The sequence below is a fragment of the Uloborus diversus genome, chromosome 8 (genome assembly GCF_026930045.1).
Source record: "Uloborus diversus isolate 005 chromosome 8, Udiv.v.3.1, whole genome shotgun sequence".
NCBI classification, from domain to species: domain Eukaryota; kingdom Metazoa; phylum Arthropoda; class Arachnida; order Araneae; family Uloboridae; genus Uloborus; species Uloborus diversus.
The window spans coordinates 13,007,656-13,034,456 of record NC_072738.1 but is presented as its reverse complement, the minus strand read 5'-3'; the positions used below and the strand labels follow the sequence as shown (position 1 = coordinate 13,034,456).

The following is a 26,801-nucleotide window of genomic DNA, read 5'->3' as shown; positions in this document are numbered from 1 at the left end:
AAAGAATTATAATGGCTACTTCTGGGGTTACCATAGAGCCACTTACGAATGAAAATTACACGGAATGGGCAATAAATGCCAAATTCCTTCTTATGGACAGGAATGCGTGGTCCATTGTAGATGGATCAGAAAAAGTACCCGTTATCAGCAAGGAAGCCGAAATCACCGCTAAAGATGTTCGCGATTACGAAATACGAAGAAGAGCCGCGCTGTCAATAATTTTTTTAAATATCAACCAAAGTTTAAAGAAAATCATTGAAAATATAGAAGATCCTGCAGAGTCATGGAAGAAATTAAAGGATCATTTCTTCCCTAATAATCGATGCGTTCAAATGCAAAATTTTAATCAATTAAATCAGTGCCATCTTGAAAAGGGCGAAAAATTAAATTTATTCGCCGCTCGCCTTCAACGAATTTTTGATAACATAAAATTAGCTTATCCAGAGTTTCCCGAGGATTACCTGACGTTTCACCTTCTCCAAAATTTACCTAGATCATATGACAATATTGTCCAGAACATTCTCACACGTCCTGCACCTGAGTTTAGATTCGATAAGGTTGTCATTGATCTGATAGTAGAAGAGGGTCGCCAGAACCTTAATATGGAGAAAGAAGCCAATACATATGCTTATATGACAAAGATTATCTGCCACTCGTGTGGCGAACAGGGCCACATTAAGCGTGTATGCCCAACCCGGAAAAAGTGTCATCCACCACGGAACCACCAAACGACTCAACGAGGTTATCCCCGAGAAGTCTCACCCCAGCAGAGGAGTGACAGACCCAACAGATGGAACCGAAGTAGAAACCGAAGTCGAGGTCGCCGATGGAATTCCAAAGGACGGAGACGGTCATTTTCCAACGACAGACGTGAGTACGAATTATATTTTGTCTCTGAAGCTAATTTAAGTCATTCAGGCACAGGGCGATCTAGGAACCTATTTACCTTTGATACAGCCGCCTCTCATCATTTTTCCTTTAGAAAGGACTGGTTCGTGAATTTTGAGAAAGTTCGGGATGTTCGTATGGCGGTAGCAGTAAAGGAGAAAACCTTTCCAATTGTCGGAAAAGGAGATGTTAAAGTTAATTTTGGTGAAAAAACTGTAATTTTACAAAATGTATTGTACTCTCCCCAATTACGTCGTAATATTTTATCTGGTACTAAATTTGACCAGGGAGGTGCAAAATTTGTAGGGGGAGGAGGTTTCGTGGAGGTATCTAGCCAAAAGGGTCCAATTTTTAAAGCAAAACTTGAAAATGGCATGTATATTGTTGAAACTGTGGATAGTGAAATCTCTGAGAATAATCATGTAGATAAGAATCCCATTCCTGAAAATAATTCAGTAGATTTGGAAACTTGGCATAAGCGATTTGCTCATGTGAACGTAGATTCTATCAGACAAACCGGTGATTTAAAATCCGTTAATGGTTTACCCAAATTTAAAAGTATAAAACTAAATTGTGACAATTGTAAAATCGGAAAGTTCAAACGCGTTAGTTTTAAGTCTATAGATAATATTCGGTCGAAACGACCGATTGAACTCCTTCACGCTGACGTTTGGGGACCATATAGTGTCAAGGGAAGGAATGGAGAAAGATATTATTTATCCATAATCGATGATTTTTCTCGGAGATGTTCACTTTATCCAATTTGTAATAAAAGCCTAGTTCCTGAAATTTTGAAGTACCATATTTTAAGAGCAGAAAACTTTATTGGTAAAAATGTAAAATTTGTAAGAACAGATAATGGGTCTGAGTTTGTAAACAATGAGTTTGATGATTTTTGTAAAGAAAAGGGCATAAAGCACGAATTAACTGTACCATTTACTCCGATGCAAAATGGAGTAGCAGAAGTCTTTAACAGGGTGGTAGCTAACGCAACTCGCGTAATACTTCAAGAAAGCGGATTACCACAAAATTTCTGGCCTGAAGCCATGTTATATTTTGTCTATACGTGGAATCGCGTCTGCCACAAAAACCAGAAAAAGACACCTTTTGAACTGTACGGAGGCAGAAAACCTTTGGCTCGTCATTTAAGAGCATTTGGCACAGTTGTATTCGTAGCTATACAAAAGAATTTAAGAAATAAACTCGATGCAAAAGCTCAAAAAGGAGTGTTGGTCGGTTATGCTTTTAAACGAAAAGGATATCGTATTTTTGTTCCTGAACTCAATAAAATTATAGAATCCATAGACGTGTCCTTCAAAGAAAACACTTTCTACAAAGATGAATTCGCGAACGTAAAAGAGAAAGAAAAAGTCACCCCAAATTGGCCTCTCACTCAAGTCGAAAGTTCTGACCTTGACGAGACGGCAGAAGAATCTGTTTTCAGTGAGGAGGGGGAAACTAGTCAAAGCGAATTACAATCAGAATCAGAAAGCGAAGTTGACGGGAAAAGTAAACCTTTAAAAAGTGTAACTTGGGTTAGAAAAGTTAGACCCAGGACGGATAGTTCTAGGAATGATATTTATTTTTTTGAGAAAGGGAAAAATACCAGATTAAGATCCATGCATGATGTTCACAAATATTGCAATAAACATAATATCGCGTATGATCCAAATATGTTTAGTTTCGTAGGTAAGGACCTATTTGAAGGTGAAATTTCCGCTAATAGACCAAAGGTAGATTTGAATTCTTCATGACTAGCGGAGGATATTAAAGTTCCGAGTACTTACAAACAGGCATTAAAATCAAAAGAATGGGATCAATGGAAGGCATCAATGAAAGAGGAATATGACGTGATGTTAAATCGCGAGGTGTGGAAATTGTCTGAATTGCCTGAAAATACGGTACCAATAGGATCGAGATGGGTTTATTCGGTAAAGAAAAATGAGGAAGGCCAGGTAGCACGTTTCAAAAGTAGATTATGTGCTCAAGGTCATACTCAGATCAGGGGCCTAAATTTTTGGGAGACCTACTCTCCGGTGGTCCAATTCGGCATAATTAGATTTTTTTTCGCACTATTAGTAGTATGTGAAAAATGGATGCATATTCAATGTGATATTAAATGCGCGTATTTGTATGCACCTTTAGAGGAAACCATATTTATGACACAACCTCCAGGTTTTGAAATTAAAGGTAAAGAACATTTATACTGTAAACTCAAAAGGGCTATATACGGCTTACATCAAAGTGGCCGTTTATGGTATTATGAAATGGAAAAAGTTTTGTGTAAAATTGGTTTTTCTAAATTTTCAAGTTGTAATTGTGTTTATTTCAATGAATATGTAATTTTACTTCTTTATGTCGACGACATTGTTTTATTTGGTAAAAATGAATGTTATATAAATAGCGCAATCAACATGTTGAATGAATACTTCGATCTAAAAGTATTAGGAAAAACACGCAAATTGCTAGGGGTAGATTTCTTAAACGAAGAAAATGATTTGTGTTTAAGTCAATTAGAATATATTCAGGAAATTTATGAACGTTTCGAAAATTTTAACATTCCTGTAGCATCTTTACCCATTAGCAAAGGAGTCATTTATTCAAATGTTGATTGTCCTAAAACTGATGATGAAGTAAAAGAAATGACAAAATATCCGTATAGAAATTTAGTAGGTTGCTTAGCATTTGTAGCAAACAGAACTCGTCCAGACATCGCATATGCAGTAAATATTTTTAGTCAATTCCAATCAAATCCTGGTATAATTCATTGGAATGGCCTTGTCAAATTACTCGGATATGTTTGGAAAACGAGAGATTTAAAACTAAAGTTACAATGCAGCAAAATTCAATTGATTACTTTCTCGGATTCTGACTTCGCGTCAAATCGAGACGATCGCACATCCTTAGGCGGACAAATTGTTTTTCTAGACAAATCGCCGATTGAATGGCGTACATTTAAACAGAAAAGTGTAAGCTTATCCACTATGGAGGCTGAATTTGTTGCAATGACAGAATCCGCTAAGGAATTGATGTGGTTTGATAGGGTATTAGATGAATGCATCGAAAATAAAGTAATCAAAAGATCTAAATTTAAATCTATTCTTTTTGTTGACAATCAAGCATCAATTGATTTTGTAAATTCACCTATTGAAAACCATAGAAGCAAACACATAGATGTGAAACTATTTTTTATTAGAGATCTAGTTTGGAAAAATGTTTTTGACATTAAATATATTCGAAGTAAGGAAAATTTGGCAGATATTTTCACGAAATCTCAAACCCGTTTTGAATTGCAAACATTTATTGAAAATATTTATTGTGAACAAAAATAACATTGTTTTTAAGAAATTTTTTTTTCCCCAAATTTTGAAAATGTTTTTTGTAACTCTTGACTATTCGTATTTGCACTTACATCATATGATATTTTTCATGTTAAATCTCTTACAAGGTGAACAATTTGATTGATTGTTATCTTCGTTAAAAGTCAAGTAAAAGCCACTAGATCGTTTTCCAGTGGGGTAATTGATGAAGTGATTAGGGTTAATTAATTTTTGAACGGGAAAAATTGTAAAATTGTTAAAATTACTTTTTCGAAATATTTAATTTTTTTTTATCTAACAAGTATAAAAATATTAAAACTGGAATTTTAAATGGTCACAACTTTAAGGGTCAAATTTTTAAAGGACCAAAAGTTTATGATAAATTGGAAAAAAAAAAACTTGAGTTTCTCTTAGCGATGCAGAATGCCTTATGAGAAGTTTAAAATAGAACTCAAACATAGTATATCAATTTTTTTTCAAAAATTCAATTTTATCATTGATCAATATTAGAAATCCTAGAGTTTTTTTTTACAACGTATTACGTATGCTGATTTGAACAGTTACTTGTGTATTTTTTTTTTTCATGTTTTTCAGACAAATGTGTACAAGGAACTTTCAATTGACAAGAAATTTAAATTGATTTAACAAGATGAACCATCCTCGAACATGAACTGTTTTCTGATGTTGTGTTTCTCGGATGTTACGGATCTCCGGAATTCCTTTTGTTAATGTTGAAATAAGTGTTCTAATAATTGTTGTTGTTCTATTAACATTGTTATTATGTTTTGTAAAAGGATATGGCTAAATTTTTAAAGATTGTTTAATTATACAGTTTAAATTTTTTTAGATTATCAAAATGATAATGGGGAGGCCTTGATAGACATAGTATGTCAATCTAAGTGAAGGTTTATTATCATTTTGTATGTTAGATAACATTTTACATCTTTGCAGTTTTCATATCATTGTTCCTTAACGAACGCTAGAATCCGTGACGTAACTAGTCTTGGAATAGAGAACGGCACGTGTAGTGGGCGTTGCCCATGACGTGACTACTTTAACGTGAACATGTGACGTCACGTACACACGCTTCGGGCTTGGCCACTGAAGATCACGATCAGGTAGCATTGAAGTGAAGATATGCTAATGAGATTCTGAATATAAGCAAAGCTGTTATCAGTTGATCTCTCTCTCACTTCTTGCACAGCCTAGACGCGTTGGCTCATGTCAGGCAAGCCAACTTGCTGTCTGTTCAGCAAGCTTAGGCTGTTAGCCTTTTTTTTGTTTAATTGAAGTAGTATGACGTTTGTCCATTGAAGACTTCGTTCCTCATGAACGATAGTCGGGTCAATTGATAATACTTATTAGTTTAGGTCAACGGGGGTATTTGCAATAATGATATACTTATCCTTATTTACTTTTTGTCAAAGCCATATACTTTGTTTTTTTATCTTTTAATAAATTAATTGATGTTTAATGAGCTATTCGTCTTCAATTATACTGATTCACGAACTCCAATTTCACTCTGCTAAATGTATTACGTTGTTTGGGCAAGAGTTAGTTCCAATCATACCTTCCCATCCAACAATATGACCTCATACATAGTTTTCTTGGCGACGCTTTTTTGGCGCCAACAGGAAAAAGTCGCCAAGAGGGGGGTATATCAGATTTGTTCCCTTGCCCCCCCCAATTCAAAAAGGGGGGATTTTCTACAAAAATATGTACGTGTAGGAGGAAAACGGAGATCATATTTGGATTCAGGGGGTCAATTAGCAGAAGAATCAGGCGGAATAGCCTCAGAATCATTTGAAAATTTCTTTCTGCTGCGCAGTGTGTTTTGGGGGGGGAGGAGTGCCCCCATGTTTTCCTTTTTGCCACATATGCACAAGATTTTGAGCTTTGGACATCTCTTACGGTTAATGTTTATAGTTAATATAATGCTCTTTTCCCGTTCCAAATTAAAAAAAAAAAAAGGCTCTGAATTAGAGGAGGGGTATGGGAACTAAAAAGGGGGGCGAGATGGGGGGAAAGTGGTCGTGTTTGGAAACAAGGGGTCATTTTACCTTAGAATCAGCCAGAAGAATGTCTTTTCAAAAGAAAACCTGCGATTCAATCGTATGCAACGTGCCACATGCACAAGACACTTTTTTTTTTAATTTCTTTTACATCGCGAAAATTTTTTTGGATATAGGAGTCATTCATAGAAGAGTCTTATAACTCTCATTCTGCACCGAAATTTTTTTTACAAACATCTTTTTTAAAAAAGCAGAATAAAAAGATCGTTTTTCGTTATTTTTCTAATATTGGGGGGGGGGGGGGGTATACACCCCAAGTCCCCCTTTTTGCGATCGGTGTCCATAATCTTGAACTGTGAACTTCTCTTGCCCATCAAAACTATTATTAGCAGTTAATATAAAGCTCCTTTCACTTCCAAAAAAAAAATACTTGCTCTAAAACTAAGGAAATTTTTAAAAAACTTGGGGGGGGGGGACTTTAATAAAATTGGGACGTATAGGAGGAAAACGGAGGTCATATTCGGATTCAGGGAGTCATTTTACATAAGAATCAGCCGACAAAATGTCAGAAGCATTTCGAAGGGGTTTTTTTTTTTTTTTTGCCGCACAGTGTAATTCAATGCTATGAAAATCATGAGTACAGATCTTTATATTTTATTTTTATAACTAAATTGTATAATATTGTGGCCATTTTTGGTTGTAATCTTAATTTTTAAATTCACATTTGTTGTCATAAAACAGTTTCATAAAAATAGCGGATAAGCATATTTGTCAACCACCATCTCTTCTTCCTCGACTTCTTTTTTGCCTTCTTGGTGTTGTACATGTGTAGGTAGTTGTATGTAAAAAGAATACAGGCACATCGCAAAATCTGCATCTACTTCGTGGTCCATTTTGTAAACAAACAAGCGGATTGACAGTTGAAACGCGCGCGAATGCTCGTGACATCACCGGCTTCTGCGTGCGCAAACACCTCGCCCGAGAGTGTGAACAGCTCTCTCGTTCAACGCTTCCCTCGCCATGACGTCACAGATCTCTCGGCAAAAAAAACCTCTCGTGCTTTTCAGGGAGAGTGTGGAGCAGGCATCATTGTTTAAGCTGAGTTCAAAAGCTCTTCAGCAAAAAAGCGAAAATCAGTGGAAAAAGCTTTTGCAAAATGTTAAAATTTTGATGATTAAAGAATCCATTCACAGATCTTTCTAACTGCCTCTGTGTGTTTTATCTCCAGTGGAAAGCGAAATTCTATATTGAGCAAAGGTATCTTTAAAGAAAGAATAGAAATAGCAGCTAATATTTTTTCTATTTTGAAATACAAAATTTAGAATTGAACTTAGCATTGAGAGAACAAGCTTAATTTTTAAAATGCCATTAATTCATTCTAGGGACATAATATCCATTACAACAAAGGTCTGTTAAATTTAATAGTAGTTTAAACATGTTTGCCAAAATTTTTAATAATGTTAAGTTTAATTGCCATGCTTGCTTCCTATCTCAAATCGTGCATCGCTTTTGTAACTGAAACCTTGCTGCACCTGCAGGTAAGGACAGATCCAACTTATGGCTTTGGAGGGGTTCATTCGAGAAGAGGTCAAAGAGCAAGATTCGGGTATTAATGTGGGATCTTGGCCACAATTATCAAAATATAAGTCCTCAAAATTGATTTCAGGCTTTAATTGGTGGATTTGCACCTACTTGTATGGAATCATTCACATTCAAATTGACCTCCTCCTCCAATCATTCACCATAGCATAAAAATTCTGTTAACAGAGGTTTAAGGGAAGAGTTATTAAATCGGTTTAAAACCAGTTTTTTCTGGAATAGAACCATTAGTCTAGGTCAGACATGACGAAATACACACACAGATAGAAGTATTTGGAATGAATCTGAGTGAACAAAATGTAATGAAGTCTTTTTTGATGTAATATTTTGTTTCAGTTTCCCCTAAATGACAGTCACCAGCAACTTTCTGTCCACTGGGCTGGGCAGGGCAGTGATGTTCTGGTCTGTCTGGCCAGAGATCGGAGGCAGGATGACAAATCTACTTCCGCCGTGTTCGTTTCCGACGATTACGGGAAGACATTCACTGAGAGGCAGGCCCATGGGATGAAGTTGGCCGATGGCAAGCCGGCCGTCATATCCACCTTTTACATCAGTCCAGTCTCTAACAGTCATGTAAGTTTCACTTATTGCGCAATTTGCATTTGGTAGTGGTAGAGGTATTCCGGAAATTTGGAGGCAGTGTAAAGAAAAAACTTTTTTTCTGGGACGAAATAGGAATATTGATTTTTTTTACTAATAAACATTGTACTTAAAAAAAAAAAATTGTTAAATTTTCTTTGAAAACAAAGTTAAATATTTTAAAATTTATGTGAAATTCATATATTTTTTCCTTTGTAACCAAAATTCTAAAACATTTACTATTAAAGAAATTATCCTTTCTGTTTCAAAACTGACAGTGGCTTTTGTCATTCAAAATGCCACAAGTTATTTAAGTTATTATTAAACCATTAATTTAGGATATTATGTGATTTTTGTGTTTTGTTCAAATTTTTAAAAGTAATTTGCAATAAAAAAAATGCTATTAATGCTATAGTTATGCCTTAAAAAATTGCAATTTTTGACAGAGGTGATTTAAATTCAAAATTTCATCACTCCATTTACACCCAATGTCATAAATCACATGCACAAAAAAAAAAAAAAAAAAAAAAAAAAAAAAAAAAAAAGCTGATGTTATTGCTTCAAAATCATTAGCGAGTCCTCAGGATTGTGTCGGCATCAAATAAATTTTGCTGTCAATTCTGAATAACATTAAATTTCAGGGGCAAGGGGGGGGGGAGAGAGACTAGCTTGGACTGTAATCACAATTATGGAATATTTTATCCTCGAATTTTTAGCCATTAACAGTGATAACCTAGGTGTCTTGGCATCCTTGCCAATCAATATTTGTAGTTAATTTGTTTTATTCAAGTGTGTTTTATTTTAGCACATGGCTTATTTATTTATGAAAAATTTTTTTTTGCAGTATATTTTCACTGATGTTATACATAATTACATCTTCACAACTAGAGACTACGCCAAAACATTTGAAAGTCATTCTGTGGAATTTTGTCCAGATGTTATTGCCATGCATCCTACTAATTCTGAAATCATCCTTGCTATTGACAAGAACGATCCTTTGAAAAAGGTAAGTTTTTTTTCGATTGCTATTTTTTAAAAACTGTTTTCTAGAGTCATTTAAAAATATGCAAATACACTGACCTCAAAAAGTTAAGGTACCTCATGTTTTTTGAAGCTCACCATTTAAAAAATGACAGGAAGAATAAAATGCATGGTTTGCATGAATGATAATTACAAAGTTTAAAACCATTTATGAAAAAACGATATTTTATAGAAAAGAACATATCTTTATGAGTCAGAAAAAAATATGCAAATATCAAGCTTTCGTACTTTTGTGTGTAAGATGTGTTGATTTTCAACTGTTATTGGCAGTTTCAGTAACATTAGTCAATAGAGTTTAGGAAATGTCTCAGAGACGTCGTTTGCCCGATTCGTTGAGGTGGCGGGCTTTTGGATGATTGGAAATCGGATTATCTCAGGCTGATGCTGCTAGATGTCTCGTAGTATTGTTCAGCGACTTTGGAATCAATACCAATCAGCAGATTCTGTGTCCAGAAGACCTGTTCCACGCCGACCATGAGCTACAACACCTGTAGAAGATCGTTTACTAGTTCTTTCGGCCTGAAGAAGAAGAATCACTCTGTGCCGCAGCTCGTTGCAGACTATTTTGTAGCATCAGAAAGAAGAATCTCTGCTACTACGGTGCGAAATCATCTTCACTATGCAAGACGACCAGTTGTGTGTTCCCCTCACTGGACCACAACAAAGGATCTGCATATGCTGGGCAAGAGAATATGTTTCCTGAACCCAGCAGCAATGGGCTTCTGTGCTGTTCGTAGATGAGTCCAGATTTACATTGGAGAATGATTCAGGGCATCTACTGATCTGGAGGGAACAATGCACTAGATACCATTAATCCAACACTGTTGAAAGGCACAGTTATAGAGATGGTGAATTATGGTTTGGGCAGGGATCTTGCTCGGTGGTCACACTGACCTGCATGTGTTTCATTGAGGAACTCTGACTGGTCTGAGATATCAGGATGAGATCCTTGATCCATATGTCCTCCCATATGCTGGTGCTGTTGGTAATGACTTCATTTTGATGGATGTGTATCACTCCCAATATAAAATAACAGTATAAAAATACAACATTTTATTTAAACTTTCTAAATTGCTAAACACCGGAAAAAGGTTAAAATTGATTCTTGTAAAATCTAAAACGCGAGCCACAGCTTCACAATTTCATCGCAGCTGATAACTATCACATCTCGGCAAGGTCTCTTGGAAATCGTTTTCCACCTGCGTTTAAACTTGGGTTTGCCTTATTTTCCCCATCGCCAACTGGCGGCCGAATGGTAGCAGTTCGTTGGACTTGGCTTCTCCTTGCCGAGTCCGGCGGTTGGTCGCTGCACCCCCCCCCCACAGTTCCATCGAATATACCGTATCTAGACGGTTGCCGAACTGTCCTTCCAAAGCGTGTAGTCACTAAATTAGACGCAGATTGTTTGCCCCTATTCTTAACCACAGGTAAACAGTCTGTAGACAAAAAAGCTGGTTTCAGCCTGTCGATAGATATCGTCTGTTTCCTTCCTTTAATTTCCAGATCAAAAGTTTTCTCTTTTTTCGATATCACTTTATACGGTCCATCATATGGTGCCTGCAGGAGTTTTCTTACTCCGTCGTGGCGAACAAAGGCATGAGAACAGTCTTTTAGGTGTGGATGTATAAACACGGACTTATGTCCGTGGGAACTCGTTGGGATAGGTCGCATGTTGTCAAAATGTGTCTTGAGTTCTTCCACCAGCTCCTTTGGGGTACCTTCAATACCCGTCTTTACGAAGAACTCTCCTGGCAGTTGGAGCGTCCTCTCATATACAAGCTCTGCTGTTGTTGCACCCAAATCTTCCTTAAACACAGCCCGGAATCCAAGAAGAACTGTGGGCAGTGCATTTGCCCATTGAGTGTTATATACCTTTAAAGAGGCCTTTAACGGTCTGAAATTCTTCCACTAAGCCATTTGCTTGTGGGTGGTATGGAGAGGATCGAATTCTTTTAACACCCAGAAGGCACAAGAGAGCGTGAAACAGTGCACTTTCAAACTGTCTATCCTGGTCGGTAGTTATACGAGCAATCCAGTTAACAAAAAAAGCACCTTGCTACCGTCTGTGCCGATATATCAGGTATCAGCACAGCCTCTGGCCAACGTGTGCACCTATCTATCATAGTTAAACAATAATAGTTTCCCTGCGATGGGGGTAGAGGACCTACGAGGTCGAGATGCACATGTTCAAATCTCTGTGACTGGTCCGAAAATTTCCCTATTGGTGCTTTTGTGTGTCAAGTTATCTTTGATTTCTGGCAAGGAATGCAACATCTAGCCCATTTAACACAATCTTTTCGAATAGATGGCCATACAAATCTTGATCTTATTAATTTTGACGTACTGCGGATACCCAAATGAGATAAATTGTGCAAGGCGGAAAAAACTATCTCGCGGAACTCCTGGGGTACAAACGGCCGAGGTGTACCAGTTGCAACATCGCAAAAAATAGGTCTCTGGTATGGTAATTCTCTTTAATTTTAAAATTCCCGATTTTTCTATCAACAGTTTTAGCTCTGGATCAATAGCCGCAACAATGTAGTTATATTTAGTTGTGTCATTCGTGATTTTCGCAAGTTCAAAATTACTTTCGACCTGAATAAACCACAACTGAATTCCAGTTTTCCATATTGCTGGAATTTTTACTGCTAAATGTGATATATGCGTTGTTACGCCAACACTATTGTTGTCTACAACACTCATGTTAACCAATTTGTGCGACCAAACTGTATCTTAACCAAATGCAATTGAAAAAGGTTTTTGGGCCTGAGAGATATTCTACAGCAACACAAAACAAACAGCACCAGAACTTAAAACAACATTTGCTAAACTCCTGCATTTCCTCTAATTGTACCAAACAGGTTGACCAATCACAGAGAATCGAACAAAAAAGAATCTCAACCGCATACGTACCTCTTTAAGAAGAATTCCAAATTTATATCATATTTCTCAATTAGCTTCTGTCCGGGTCACCGGTTTGTAGCACTCCGAATATAAAATAACAGTATAAAAATAAAACATTTTATTTAAACTTTCTAAATTGCTAAACACCGGAAAAAGGTTAAAATTGAATCTTGTAAAATCTAAAACGCGAGCCACAGCTTCACAATTTCATCGCAGCTGATAACTATCACATCTCGGCAAGGTCTCTTGGAAATCGTTTTCCACCTGCGTTTAAACTTGGGTTTGCCTTATTTTCCCCGTCGCCAACTGGCGGCCGAATGGTAGCAGCTCGCTGGACTTGGCTTCTCCTTGCTGAGTCCAACGGTTGGTCGCTGCAGATAGTAATTGTTGGCATAGAGCCATTATTTTCTTCTTGGAGAAATTCCTAAAGTTTTAGAAGGATTAGAAAAGTTTCCAGAACTTACTTCCTTCTTTTTTCGAACTTTGAAAGTCATCCCGTTATTTTACCGGCGCTCGAATCGTTCCCCAGAGCCAACATTCCCTGCATGCGTAGCATGCGTTTGTTGACCCGCCACGATGATGTGACGTCATTGGAAAGATGTTGAGTAGATTCTTGCTGTATGTGTGAGCATTATGTGTAGTGAAATTTAGACTTACTACACCGCTAGTAGAAGTGAACTTGCAAAGGAAATGTCCATAGCCTGAAGTTGGAGAAAAAGAAAAACACGTGAAGCATTTTTCCTCATGGAAAATCTGTATTTATTATCCTCAAAGGATTACTTAAGTTGACGAACAACATCTTCATTGATATTAAAAAACATTTAGAAAAATAGACAAAGATTAGCCGCTAAAATACAACGAAACATTCAGTTTTACGAACATGCTGATTCCAAGGAATATATGGCATTAACGTAACATACAAAAATAGGCCTAAAGGTGTTTTATGACTTTAAAATTGACATCACGTTGTATTACGCCCTGCCAGGAGTAAAGAGCACTGGCAGACATCACGAAATCACGTACAACACATTTTGCGGCTATGTGAGGTGAGAGAGAGAGAGAGAGAGCGAAAAAGATCGCTCGAAGTATTTAAAGGTCTTCACATGGCTTTCAAATTAAGAATATGCAAAACACAAGATGTGTTGCCAATGCAAGAAAGTTAAAGATATGTTGCCAATCAAAAAGTAACTCAATCTACAAAAAAATTCTCGCGGTTATAAGATACAATGAACTGGTGACTCGGTTCACCCAAAAGTTCATTCACTTTACTGAGTCATTGCAACCGATCGCACACATGACGTCACAACGTGATGCAATGTTTACATCGAAAAGGGATTGATTCTGCATGATGCAAAAACGTATTTTTAATGTTTTTTTTTTCTTTTCAAATTAAGTGATTCTTTCACTTTTTGTGAAAGTTTAAATTAAAAATCTAACAAGCGGCCCCATTTTTGCAACATGCACAACAATCAGAAAAATTCACAATAAATTCAAATTGACAAAGTCACCATTGAATTTCACAAAAATTTTACACACCCAAAAAATTCAAATTTAGTTAATATATTTTTCACCCCCAAAAATAATGTCACAAAAATGTCCAAGTTGAGATTTGGTATAAGGTTTTGTCAAAGCATCAGCTAAATTTAATTTAGAACTCACATACAGTAATTTAAACAATTTTTCATTTACTAAATTTCTCAAAAAGTGATACTTGATATCAATATGTTTACTTCTTTGATTTTGTTTAGGACTTTTGGAAAAATCTATTGCAGCAATGTTGTCACAAAATATTTCACAATTTTTCAAAATTAAATTCAAATTTTCATTTTTTAAAATTTTTATGATCCAGACAAATTCTTTAGCAGCCTCTGTCAAAGTGACATATTCGGCTTCCATAGTGGAAAGAGCAATACATTTATGCTTAAAGGTTTTCCACATGATAGGTGCATTATCTAGCAAAATGATGTAACCTCCCATTGAAACTCTATCATCTCTACTAGCTGCCCAATCTGAATCAGAATAACATTTAATATTTAAATTTGAAATATTTGATAACTTCAATTTAAGATTTTTCGTATACAAAACATAACCAAGAAGATGAAGTAAACCATGCCAATGTTTTTCACCATAATTAGATTGAAATTGGGAAAATATATTCAGAGCATATGTTATGTCGGGACGAGTTCTACTAGCCAAAAAGGATAAACAGCCAATTAAATTTCGATATGGTAATGAATTACATTTACCTATTTCTAACTTACTAGTAGGCGAATCAATTTTTGAATAAACCACCCCAACCAAAATAGGAACATTACTAATTGGAATATTATAACTAGAATACAACTCTACAATTTTATTATAAACGTTGTCTGATGAATATACCAATTACCATCAATGTTTTGAAATTCAACACCCAGAAGTTTTCTTATTTCACCCAAAATTTTTAATTCAAAATGATTTCTTAAAAAATTTACAATTTCATTCAAATCAGATTTTAGTTTGCCAAAAAGTATGATATCATCAACATAAAAAAGAAGAATAACCTTATTTTTATATATGTAACAACAATTACACCAATCTAAACTAGTAAAGTTCATTTTCAAAAGTGTTTCATGGAGTTGATAGTACCACATTCTACCACTTTGGTGTAAACCGTACAAAGCTTTCTTTAACAAACAAACTTTACCAGGCTCTAGTACATATCCACTAGGTTGTTTCATATATACATTAGTATCCAAATTAGCATACAAATAAGCATTATTTATGTCTACATGCAGATGACACCATTTAAAAAGACATACAAAAATACAGAAAAACAATCTGATTATAGAAAAATCAATGACTGGGCTAAAAACTTCTTGAAATGATTCTCCAGCTTCCTGAAGATAACCTTGGGCACATAACCGAGCACGGTATTTCACAATATTCCCTTGCTGATCTTCTTTTACCGTATATACCCACCGATTTCCCAAAATTTTACTATGTTCAGGTGGATCCACTAACTCCCATACACCGCGATTATATATGGTTTGTATTTCCTGATCCATCGCGTTAATCCAATGTTTAGATTCCCTAGAATTAATGGCTTCTTTAAAATTTAATGGAAGTTTAATTTCAGCAAGATTTCCCTCTAAAATTTCTATTACCTTTCCCTCTTTTAAATTTTTGCCCGAAAAGTCAAAATATGATTCATCAAATTCAATTTTGTTATCATTACAATATTTAATAACTTCATTTAAAGAACGCAAGCGAATATTTGAACCTTCAATCCTATAGTAAATATCAGTTCTATCACCTGATGGTCTAGGAACAGCTTGACGCAACCAATTAATTTCGGAACAAGGTTTTAATTCTTCACTAGGACTATCACCGGAAAGCTCATCCACTCCCTGATTTGAAGTTACAGGATATTCATAATCAAAATTGTCAGGTAAGTATTTCATAACCTTTGGACTACTTGATCCAGAACCTAGTACAACATCTGCCCCTTTAGTTCCCTCATCAAAACTGACATTACATGTTTCTATGATTCTTTGTTCGTCTTCCAGCCAGACACGATAACCTCTAGTACTTTGAGCGTAACCTAACAAAATTCCTGGTTTAGATTTATCGTCCAATTTCTTTCTTTTCTGGCTTGGAACATTTACAAAAGTTAAACAGCCAAAAGTTCTGAGATGTTTCACGTTAGGCTTTTTATTGAAAAACAGTTCAAACGGGGTATGATTGCTCCCATGACAAGACCTATTCCAAACATAAGAAAAACAAAATGCAGCTTCCCCCCAGAATTTCGAAGGTAAGTTACTGTCTTTTAAAAGTGCTCTAACTCCCCCCATTAATGTCTGGTTAAACCGTTCAATTATGCCATTCATCATTGGTGTGTAGGGATTAGTTTTCTCATGCCTAATGCCACGGTTATTCAAGAAAATTTCAAAATTTTGATTGCAAAATTCTTTCCCCCCATCTGTACGAATTGATTTAATTTTCCTCCCTAAAAGCCTTTCATTACGATTTAAAAATCTTACAAAAATATTGAAAACATCCGACTTCAATTTCATAGGGTATACAGCAACGCGTTTTGAAAAATCGTCCATAATGGATAAATAATATTTCTCTCCCCTCAAAGTTAAATTTGGGACTTCACCTACATCCATGTGTATAAGCTCTAAAGGTTTAGAAGATCTCACGGCCCCAATCGATTTAAAAGAAATACTCCTAGCTTTAGTATATTTACAAATTTCACAATAGTTAACATTTTTATTCAATTCAGGAAGACCTCTAACACTATTGTTTTTGCTAGTTCTAGAAATATATTCATAATTAATGTGACAATATCTCTTGTGCCATAAATCTTCAGGTGAAATTTTACCAATTTTTTCAGAAATGTTACAAACAGGCTCAGAATTATCACAATGTTCACTATTTTTCAAATACAAATATCTATTAGGCTTAAAGAAATATAAATTTATGTCATTTCTACGCTTTGCATAAAATAATTGATTCCAATTTTTGTCATAAACTTTAAGAATGGTATTATGACCAACAAATTTGTTACCTTCCTGTTCCAATTTAGATAATGACAATAAATTACGACGGATTTCAGGATTGTACAGAACATCTTTCAAGATAATTTTCCTATGTCTACCATTAATTTTGACCAACAATTGAATTGTACCAACCCCTAAAATATTGCTTTGTTTACCGTCAACAGCCATAGACATTTTTAAGTGATTAACTGGCCTAAAATCAGAGAAAAGATTTTTATTTTTAGTGACATGTGACGTAGCTCCAGAATCGGCAATCCACGTTATATCTGAATCAGATGAAGTAATATTCAAAGCTTCTGACTCATTAATTTCACTCACATTATGTTGAGAATTAGAAGACCCTTGAGATAAATTTTTAGAATTTAACTTTGCCTTAAATTTAAAACAATCAACCTTTTTATGCCCAAAAATCCCACAAAAATTACATTTCCCTTTAAATCTATTTTTACTAAAATTTGACACAGGTTTACAACTACTTTTACAAGGATGGATCTTACCGGCAGGTAGCGAATTCGGAACGGTCACATACACAGCAGGTGTCTGTAGTGGAACGTTCATTTCAGAAATTCTATTTGCTTCGAGCAACAGTTCTTGTTCTATTTTCAATGGGGTAAAGTCCACGTCAGACCATCTGTAGATTTGCTGTACAATGGATGCAAACTCAGGGGGTAAACTCCGGATATACTGGTAACCTATGTAAAGGTCGGACATCGCATGGCCAACTTCTTTTAATTGTGACGCAGCTGCTTTCACTCGGCAGATGAAAAGACCAACAGTTTCGCCTTCTTGAAACTTGACTTGAAAAAATTTATCCAACAGGGATATTAATCTGGCACGGGTGTCAGGTTCAAAATACTTGCACAAGATTTCCCAAGCTATCTTTCCTTCAGTAGTGCATTCGATGAGAGGCTTGAATTCTTCTGACAGGAACTGATAAATAGTAGTATAAGCTCGAGTTCTTCTAAGATTTATTTCCGCTTTATCTCGGAACGTCAATTTTTCTTCTTCAAGTTTCTTTTCTTTTTCGTCAGCTTCGATGAATTCCCAGCTGCCCGAATGACGCAAGACAACTTGTATGTTTCTCTTCCAAGTATTCCAATTATTGGCATTTAGTAAAGGTATTGTAGGGACTTCTATACTTTCAAAAATTTCACGATGTTTTAAAAATTCTTCAGAGTATAAAAATTCAAATTTTCCAAGTTCTTCAGGTTATGGCCAGGAATTGCAAAGTCCAGGTGACCTGGGCCCATAACCACTTGTGAGCATTATGTGTAGTGAAATTTAGACTTACTACACCGCTAGTAGAAGTGAACTTGCAAAGGAAATGTCCATAGCCTGAAGTTGGAGAAAAAGAAAAACACGTGAAGCATTTTTCCTCATGGAAAATCTGTATTTATTATCCTCAAAGGATTACTTAAGTTGACGAACAACATCTTCATTGATATTAAAAAACATTTAGAAAAATAGACAAAGATTAGCCGCTAAAATACAACGAAACATTCAGTTTTACGAACATGCTGATTCCAAGGAATATATGGCATTAACGTAACATACAAAAATAGGCCTAAAGGCGTTTTATGACTTTAAAATTGACATCACGTTGTATTACGCCCTGCCAGGAGTAAAGAGCACTGGCAGACATCACGAAATCACGTACAACACATTTTGCGGCTATGTGAGGTGAGAGAGAGAGAGAGAGAGCGAAAAAGATCGCTCGAAGTATTTAAAGGTCTTCACATGGCTTTCAAATTAAGAATATGCAAAACACAAGATGTGTTGCCAATGCAAGAAAGTTAAAGATATGTTGCCAATCAAAAAGTAACTCAATCTACAAAAAAATTCTCGCGGTTATAAGATACAATGAACTGGTGACTCGGTTCACCCAAAAGTTCATTCACTTTACTGAGTCATTGCAACCGATCGCACACATGACGTCACAACGTGATGCAATGTTTACATCGAAAAGGGATTGATTCTGCATGATGCAAAAACGTATTTTTAATGTTTTTTTTTTCTTTTCAAATTAAGTGATTCTTTCACTTTTTGTGAAAGTTTAAATTAAAAATCTAACAGTATGCATGTGGGAAACAATTTTAAAGAATTTAGTTTTAAACTGTAAACTGTGTTGAGTTGTTTCCTCAATGTAATTTATGCATGCTTTTTGATATACGTCACGCCATCGCGTAGGGAGATAGGGAATACTATTTAAGTGTGAACTCTCAATCAATCATTCTCTTATTTTTTCACCTCTTGTTTTAATATGTTGTGACTGCAGTCCGATGTTTTTCTGAGGTGCTGAGATTGTGCCTGGGAGCTGTGTGCTCCGGAGTTCCACGTAGTATAGTGGATTCTTTTTAAAAGATGTAGGAAGGTTTGTCGTTGAGCCCAGCTAGAAATGCGGGCATGTTCCAGTTGTTGCCTTGAGATGAGTTTTTAAGTGGGGGATTTTCTCTCTAAAATTGAGAGTTTAAATCAAGTTGTTTTTTTGCTGTGAAAAGGCCTAACAAACAGGACCATTGAAGGTCCACGCTCGAGAGCTGGATTGGATGTCCGTTAGATGGATGGATGGTTCCTGTTGTCCAGGAGGACAGGTTTATTTTCTGAATTCAGCATGGTGGCATGAAATGGTCACGGACAATTTTGATATGGGATCCAAATTGGTGGATTGCGCCCTCACATGTTGTGCCAACTTTTAAGGAAGGAATAGCTCGTTTGGTATGAACTTTTTAACTCGTTCGTATGAACTATTCTGTTTATGGCATTGGACTCAAGGTTGTACTTATATTAAGCAAGTCATATAAATTTTACTGGAACTTTAAACGATACTATTTTTAAGAAATGTTTCCTACTGATATTTTTGGGGGGATTTTTTATTCAATTGTTGGGGAATGTGAATTTTATTTACACTTGTTATTATTTCCATGTTTTGACATATTTATTGTTTAATAAAATGTTTATTTAATTGTTAAATATGTGTCTGTATGTCCTTTCTTCCCGAGCAGATCATTCCACAAATTTTCAGTTGGGTTTGTTAGCTTAAAACCTGCTTTTAGTTCTTTGAACTTCGGGTTTTGATTGAGCTATCAGTTCGAATTGCCCAACAGTAATGCACTACCTCACTAAGCTCAGATTGTTGAGTATCTCGAGGACCACCAGCTCTCCACCTTGAATGGAATGGTCAGCTTGCTCTCCAGACCTGAATCCGATAGAACATCTTTGGGACTATCTTGGCAGACAGGTTTGCTGCTTTCAATCCTCCTCCAAGGTCGTTAGATGAGCTGGAACAAGATTTACTCTGTGTCTGGCCTTTGCTTCCTATTTTGGTATCCGACAACTTAATAAACATGGAAAATCAATGCCGCCAATGCATTCAAGTTAGGAGGGGACACATTCCTTATTAAACCCATTTTTGTATTGTTTCTATGACATTTTACTGCATAACACTGTTATGTTTTGTTTTCTTCAAGAATTTACTTTTAAGCAAAGAATCGTTTTTGCAATACACTTATACAAATTTCTATGACGCATTCAATAAAAAACTATTTCATGCACATATCCTCCAAATTTTTTGTTCCTACGTTCATTCATTTGCAAATTAGACTTGTAAAACCGGTTGTACCTTTTTGAGGCCAGTGTATTTTAACTGCACAAAAAGTTTTGGTTAACAACATATTAATGACAAAATTTTCTGAACAGGCTGTGTCTGAATACATTACAAAATGGCTATAAAGGCAGAATGTCTGAGGCTCAAGATGCAATGCATTGAACATAGCATTTTGCTGCAGTTAATGTTGGCTTGGTATTTTTTTTAGAAATGCTTTAAACTAATTGGAAATGCAATTAGTTTAAGTGTAATTATAATTATTTTTACTTATTATGTACTTATTATTTTATAATTACAATCACTTATTGCTATTTCAAGACATGACTGCAATTAAAACCCTGTCCTAAGGCCATACCAAAATACTGAACTCCCAACTTTGTGTTAGTGATGCATTTTTGTTTTGTTTAACTCGATGATTGTTTTGAGCGTCTTATCACGCCCTACCGAATATGTTTCAATAGCATTTTCCCCTTTTTTTGTGATGCTAAATGTTTGTTATCAAATGGTCCAAATCACAGGGTGGTAGCTAGGCATTGATAGAAGGTAGGAAACTTGATTTACATGGCAAGTAACTTCAAAAAAATTTTTAATGGGGAAGAATTTTACGCATCTTACTCAGGGCCTTCAGAGGGTTATAATGATCCCCCCCCCCTTCCCCAGTAAGCTATAAAATAATTTTTTCAGCCACAAATTAAATGAAAAAGAAAAAAAAAACCTTGATTACATTTTTGAGACCATATCATTAACATGCTTTTTTGTACTGAAAAGACCAGACATGGTTTTAAATTTTAATGGTTACAAAAGATTAATGTGAGTAAAACAAGCTAAAATATTTGTCCTCTAAATTGTACCTAAATTTTTAAATTTAGTTCTTGTATACTTGTATAGAAAAAGAATAAAGTTCTACATGTTTCAGCATTATAAAGTTTCATAAATGAAAAAAAGAATATCACTAATTTCATTTATCTTTGCCTATTAGTTTATATATATAGCATGAAATATTTCACTTTTATAAAGAAAATATTTATTGTTTAATTGTTTCCTAAATGCATACATTCTTGAAAATAAAATCGATGTTCAGCTGAGAATAGACAAAAACTTTTTTACTTACAATTATTTTACAACTCAATAGAATAATTAAAATATCCTTATTAATCTCCCCAAAACAGTAGGGGCTAGCACAAATTTTAAATTATATAGATTATAATCTATTATTATAGAGCAAGAGCCTGTGAGCACCAAGAGCTATGTCATAATATAAAGGCCCAAAGTTTTTCTGTGTAAGCACATCACAGCAGTTAAGAAAGGTTCACTATCATTTAAGCTGAGTCGCCCTCCCTTTGGCAGCAAACAGATATCAAAAGGCGAGTCAAAATCTAAACATCATAGAGCCATTCCATGGACTCCGTCATCTCCACCCGATCATCTCAGATTCGAACGAAATTTTATAGACGTGCTTTTGAAACTTACCCATACAACTTTTCAACTTCCAAGACCCAAATCCTAAGCATCTAGGATCAATAAAAAAAGGTACACCAAATCGGCGGATGAGCTTTGTGAAATATATTTCCATCTTTTATCGTTCCCCCCCACCTGATTGAAGGTCATTTTGGAGCCCACTTTTTTTTTTCTTTTTGAGGTATCTTAGATCCTCATTATTTGTGTCTTGTAAGCTGAAAATGTGCATAAGTTAGTTTCACTGACACGTCTGCACCTCTCTAAAATGTCCTCCAAATAGGAATTTATTGAATGGGGACCACCTATTGATGATGTTTAGTTTTTCGTAGCAATTTTATACACCTTTGCTACATGTTCCCTGACAAAATCTGCATGGCTCATTTTAAATAATAGCTAACTTTTCTTACCTGCTGTGATGTGCTTACCCAGAAAATTTTGGCCCTCTCCTACTCTGACGTAGGTCTGGCACTAATGGGCTCTAGGGGCTATTAACCTTGCAATGATGGGAAAACTTTTTCATGAGTAATATTACTATAATAGAAAATCGCCCGTCAAGATATGAAGGGTGAAAATTGCTTCTACACTTGAATGTAGCAATTGCCTCTTTGGTGATATTTTGATAGTTGGAATTTTAACCCTCACTCCAGTGGATTAACCCTAAACTCCAGTAGATAATGTTCATTGATGACCCCTTTTTCGTTTCTTCATTCCCCTGAAATGACAGTCTTAGCAGTAAAGCAGTTAAGTTGCCGGATCCAGTTCAGCCTTGTCACAATAAAGCCTCTCCCTGCCTTTTAAACAACCAAAACATATTATCTTTATTATCATGACGTGGTGCGAGTTTCATTGTCGATGACATCAGGAGCGTTACTCGATCATTGGCTATAATATATATGAAGATTTAATCTAGAGTGATATTAACACACATGAATTTAACTTTGTGAATTTAGTTTTGTACTGATAATATATATACACACACACACACACACATATATATGCATACATTTTCTCTTTGCAGCTCTGGTATTCAGAAGATTTTGGTGTAACTTGGAAAGATGTTCAGCTGCAAGTGAAATCGTTCTTTTGGTTAGTGTTTCATAAATAAAAAATGATAAAAAAATATTACCTTAATGCATAAAACAATTTTTTGCATGTACAAACTCATTCCTTTCATAAATTTCTTTCTTCCTATCAAAGTATTTCTATTGCAGTGCCTTACGTTGCTAGTTATCATAAATGATTCATTCATTTTCAAAGCTCTTATCTTTTACTTACATGATTGGTGCATGAATATTACTGTTGATTCACAAAGTTGCACTGTAAATTTTACAAGTTTTCTGTGTGTGCTCCTTGTGCTACAGGTTCAAACAGCGTCACATACATTACTTATTACCAGAACCTGAATTATATGCGCTAAAAATTCTATGCAAATATGCATTAAAAATACATAAAATTTGTATCAATGATTATACTACTGACAAAATAGAAAATTATCACAAAGGAATAGATATATGATTGGATAACTGGTTTTGTATTTTGATTTTAAGGTGATAAATATATATTAAAGCCAACAGAAAATGGCATGCTCAGTATTTACTTTTATTGTAAAAAATCACTATGTTCCTCAAGACTTACCTCCAATTAGAGCTTCTTTTTTGTCATTTAATATCATTTTTAAGTTTGAAAATATGTTTTCAATTTCTACAGAAATTATTGGGAAGTATTTGAAGTATAAGAATGTTGATATGTGCAATAAATTCTTATTTTCTATTTCCTTTGTTTTCTAAAAAAAGAACCTGCTGAATTTTTCTTTGAGTATTTCTCTTTTTTTCACAAGAAAATTATATTTCAAGTTGTCACCAGATCTTTTCTATTACAAGAAATCATTCTTTTAATGATTATACTTTTTTTGATTTATGCATGTTTGTATGCAACAATTTGAATAACTCTTTCAAAAAAAAAAAAAAAAAAAAAAAAAAAAAAAATTCATTTCACGAAGTATTGTTTGAATTATATTTCCACAGAATGCCTTCCCATAGATGGCTTGATTCACCATTCTTTGTGGAGAACAAAATGTGCAAAAATACAGTTATTTTAAAAGTTTGTCCTTTTATGCATTTATATGCATCAAACATAAAAAAAAAAAGAAAAAAAAGCAAATATATTTGTATTACTTATTAATTCAAAGTAGAATAGCTATGGCATAAACTTAAAAAAACAGTTTTTAAGTTATTTTTACAGTAAGTGAAATTCATTTTCTTTATTATATAGATTTGTTCATTACTTTCGTTTTTTGAGCTTTGTGTCTTATACTTGTTTTATTTGTAGTAGGTTTACTTTCTACAATGTTATTTTGGTGATTGTAAAACAAGGGAGCCCATATAGGGGGGCAAGAAGGGGCTCAAGCCCCCACCACTTAGAAATAAGAACTTCCTTGCTTTTAGTGCTTTTTTCTTTGAGAAAATCTAAAAATTTCTTTTCCAGCCATTAAGGAATAAGTTATTAAAAATGTCAAATTTTAATATCTCTAATCTGTGCTGAAATCGGTTTCCATAGGGAAAATATTCTGCTAAACCATGGGGGAAATTTTCGAGCCCCCCCCCCCCCTTAAAATTTTGTGTATGGGCACCCTTGTTGTAAAATCCTGTCATCCCTCAAGTAGTTATAATGTGATAACTGAAAGCTTTGTTGCTTTTGTGTCTATTTTTCTGTTGCATTGTATTTTAAATTGGTTATTTTTGTTCAAAATTAAAAAGGATTTTTCACTTTAGCTGTTTTAGCTAATGGTATATTAGCAACTAAATCACACAAAAGTAATTTTTTGAAACAAAATATGATTTTAAATGGAATTCAGTGAAGGTGTTAATTACTGTTTTATTTGTGTGTTTTTCACTTTGGTTTTTCCAATACACATGATTTTTAACTCTTTATGAAGCACATGTGCACTTAATAAGTGAGAAAATCGATGCAATAAAGGCACAAATAGCAACAACATTGCAGACACACGCTTTAAAGCTATCAAAAAACTTTTTTTTCATTGTAAGCTTCAGATTGTAAGAAATTCTAATAATATTTCTTATACTTAAAAGCTAGTGCTTTTGTTAATTCCGAAGCAGACCAGCTATTTGCGCATTTATTATCGTATTTTCTCATTTACTATTTCTGTACAAAGGGTGCATTTAAACTTCTTGTACCTATACTTTGACATTTTTCAGTATTACTTTCACATTGCTATTTTTCAGGGGCATAACTGAAATTGATCCGGAAAACACCATTTTCGTAGAAAGGCAGGAACCTGGGAACGTGTCATCAATTCTTTCGTCAACAGATTTCTTCCAGACGCGTAACAATACGCGTGTTCTTATGAGCAATGTTCAAGACTTTGAAGTCAGAGATAAATTTCTTTTTGCTACTCGTAAACAGGTAATTTCTTTTAATAACAAACAATAGATTTTTATTTTAATAACCTTGTGGTTAATTTATGTGTAAGAAACTGATGTTTAAGAGCAGGGGTAAAAATTTAGAAAAATAAGTCAATAGTCCAGTAACTACAAATTAAGTTTAAGTGAAGTTTAATTTGATATTTATTTTTTAAACAAAGAAAAACCATTAAATAAGATTAAGAGTTACATTAAAATGAAAAAAAAAAGAAAAAATTCAGCTAAATAATGTACATATATTTTTTTAAAGTTTAAACCATTAAATATGTGTATCATTTGAGTGTGTCAGAAGGTATGTATCCTTAATCCAGATAAGAGCAGCTGCGAAAGAATTTTGAGAGGAGGGAGGGTGGTTGCTCCAAAGAGAACCTCTCCCCCAGGGTACAAAACAACATATACCAAATGTCACAGCTATAGATGCTAAGGGATTTCTGAGCATAGAAAAACTGCTGTTTCGTACGCTTGAAAAGTTGTTTCAAATTCATGGTCTCTAGTAACATATTTTGCTCTTTAGCTCTGGGTTTAAATTGAGTTGGGCTTAGAACTTTTCGTTAAATTATCCCTAAAACTGAAACAAGCTTTATTTTATGCGAGAAAAAAATCTCTTTCAAGCGACGTAGAACATTAACGGGTGTAGTAAATCTCTCATCCTTTTAATAGGCAATTTGTGTGAAATTTTCGCTTGAAAAATTAATTACAAAAAACTAATTAAAAAAAAAACAGGTGCGCAATCCTGGTTCTCGAAATAATTTTGTACAAAATTGGAAAGCTGTAGGTGCTATGGGTTATCTTAGAGCCAGGCCCACCACAAACTTCCTTTCACAATTTCTTTGAGGTTATTTTTTTCCATATATAGAGAAAAAGAGAATAAAATTTCACTGGTCCCATGGAATACTAAAATACATTTTCTGATTAATTAAATACAGAAGATAAGCGTAGCCTTCATAGTGCTGCCAGGATATGTTTTTCCCAACTGAAAGAGTGTAATGTTTCGTATATATTTTTCAATATTTTTTTATATTGTTGCCTCAGAGCAACAGTAGGCACCTTAGCATTATTCCTGGTTTTAGATGTCTTAGTGTTGCTCTGAGGCGACGATAGACAAGTAAGAGTGGTTTTCCTTTTTTTAATTAAAAAATAATAATTGAATAAAAATAGGTTTTTAAAATTATTCAAATTCTCAACAGTGATTCAACATTTTTCCAATTTTAAGTTAGCCGTTTTCAAAGTTTATCAGAGGGAATTAGTATCAAGTTATTGCCTGATGATTATACATTTATTATTGTGTTTCCAAATAAATATGTGAAAATTTGGCTATAGAAATTGAAGAAGAAATGTATTTCAGTCTCTTATAATGAAACATTATTGTTATTCATTTCTATGCACACCTGAGGATGATTCACATAACAAGC

General features: G+C 34.6%; 1 protein-coding gene across 1 annotated transcript in view; it reads left to right on the top strand.

The window, feature by feature from the left end:
* Positions 1–26,801, top strand: part of LOC129228724 (sortilin-related receptor-like) — a gene marked incomplete in the record, with an annotated part of 76,945 nt that overhangs the window by 3,653 nt on the left and 46,491 nt on the right. Inside the window, 4 exon segments of the mRNA XM_054863409.1 lie at positions 8,156–8,392; positions 9,243–9,404; positions 22,968–23,035; positions 25,192–25,372. Of these exon segments, the coding sequence (XP_054719384.1) occupies positions 8,156–8,392; positions 9,243–9,404; positions 22,968–23,035; positions 25,192–25,372 (648 nt within the window).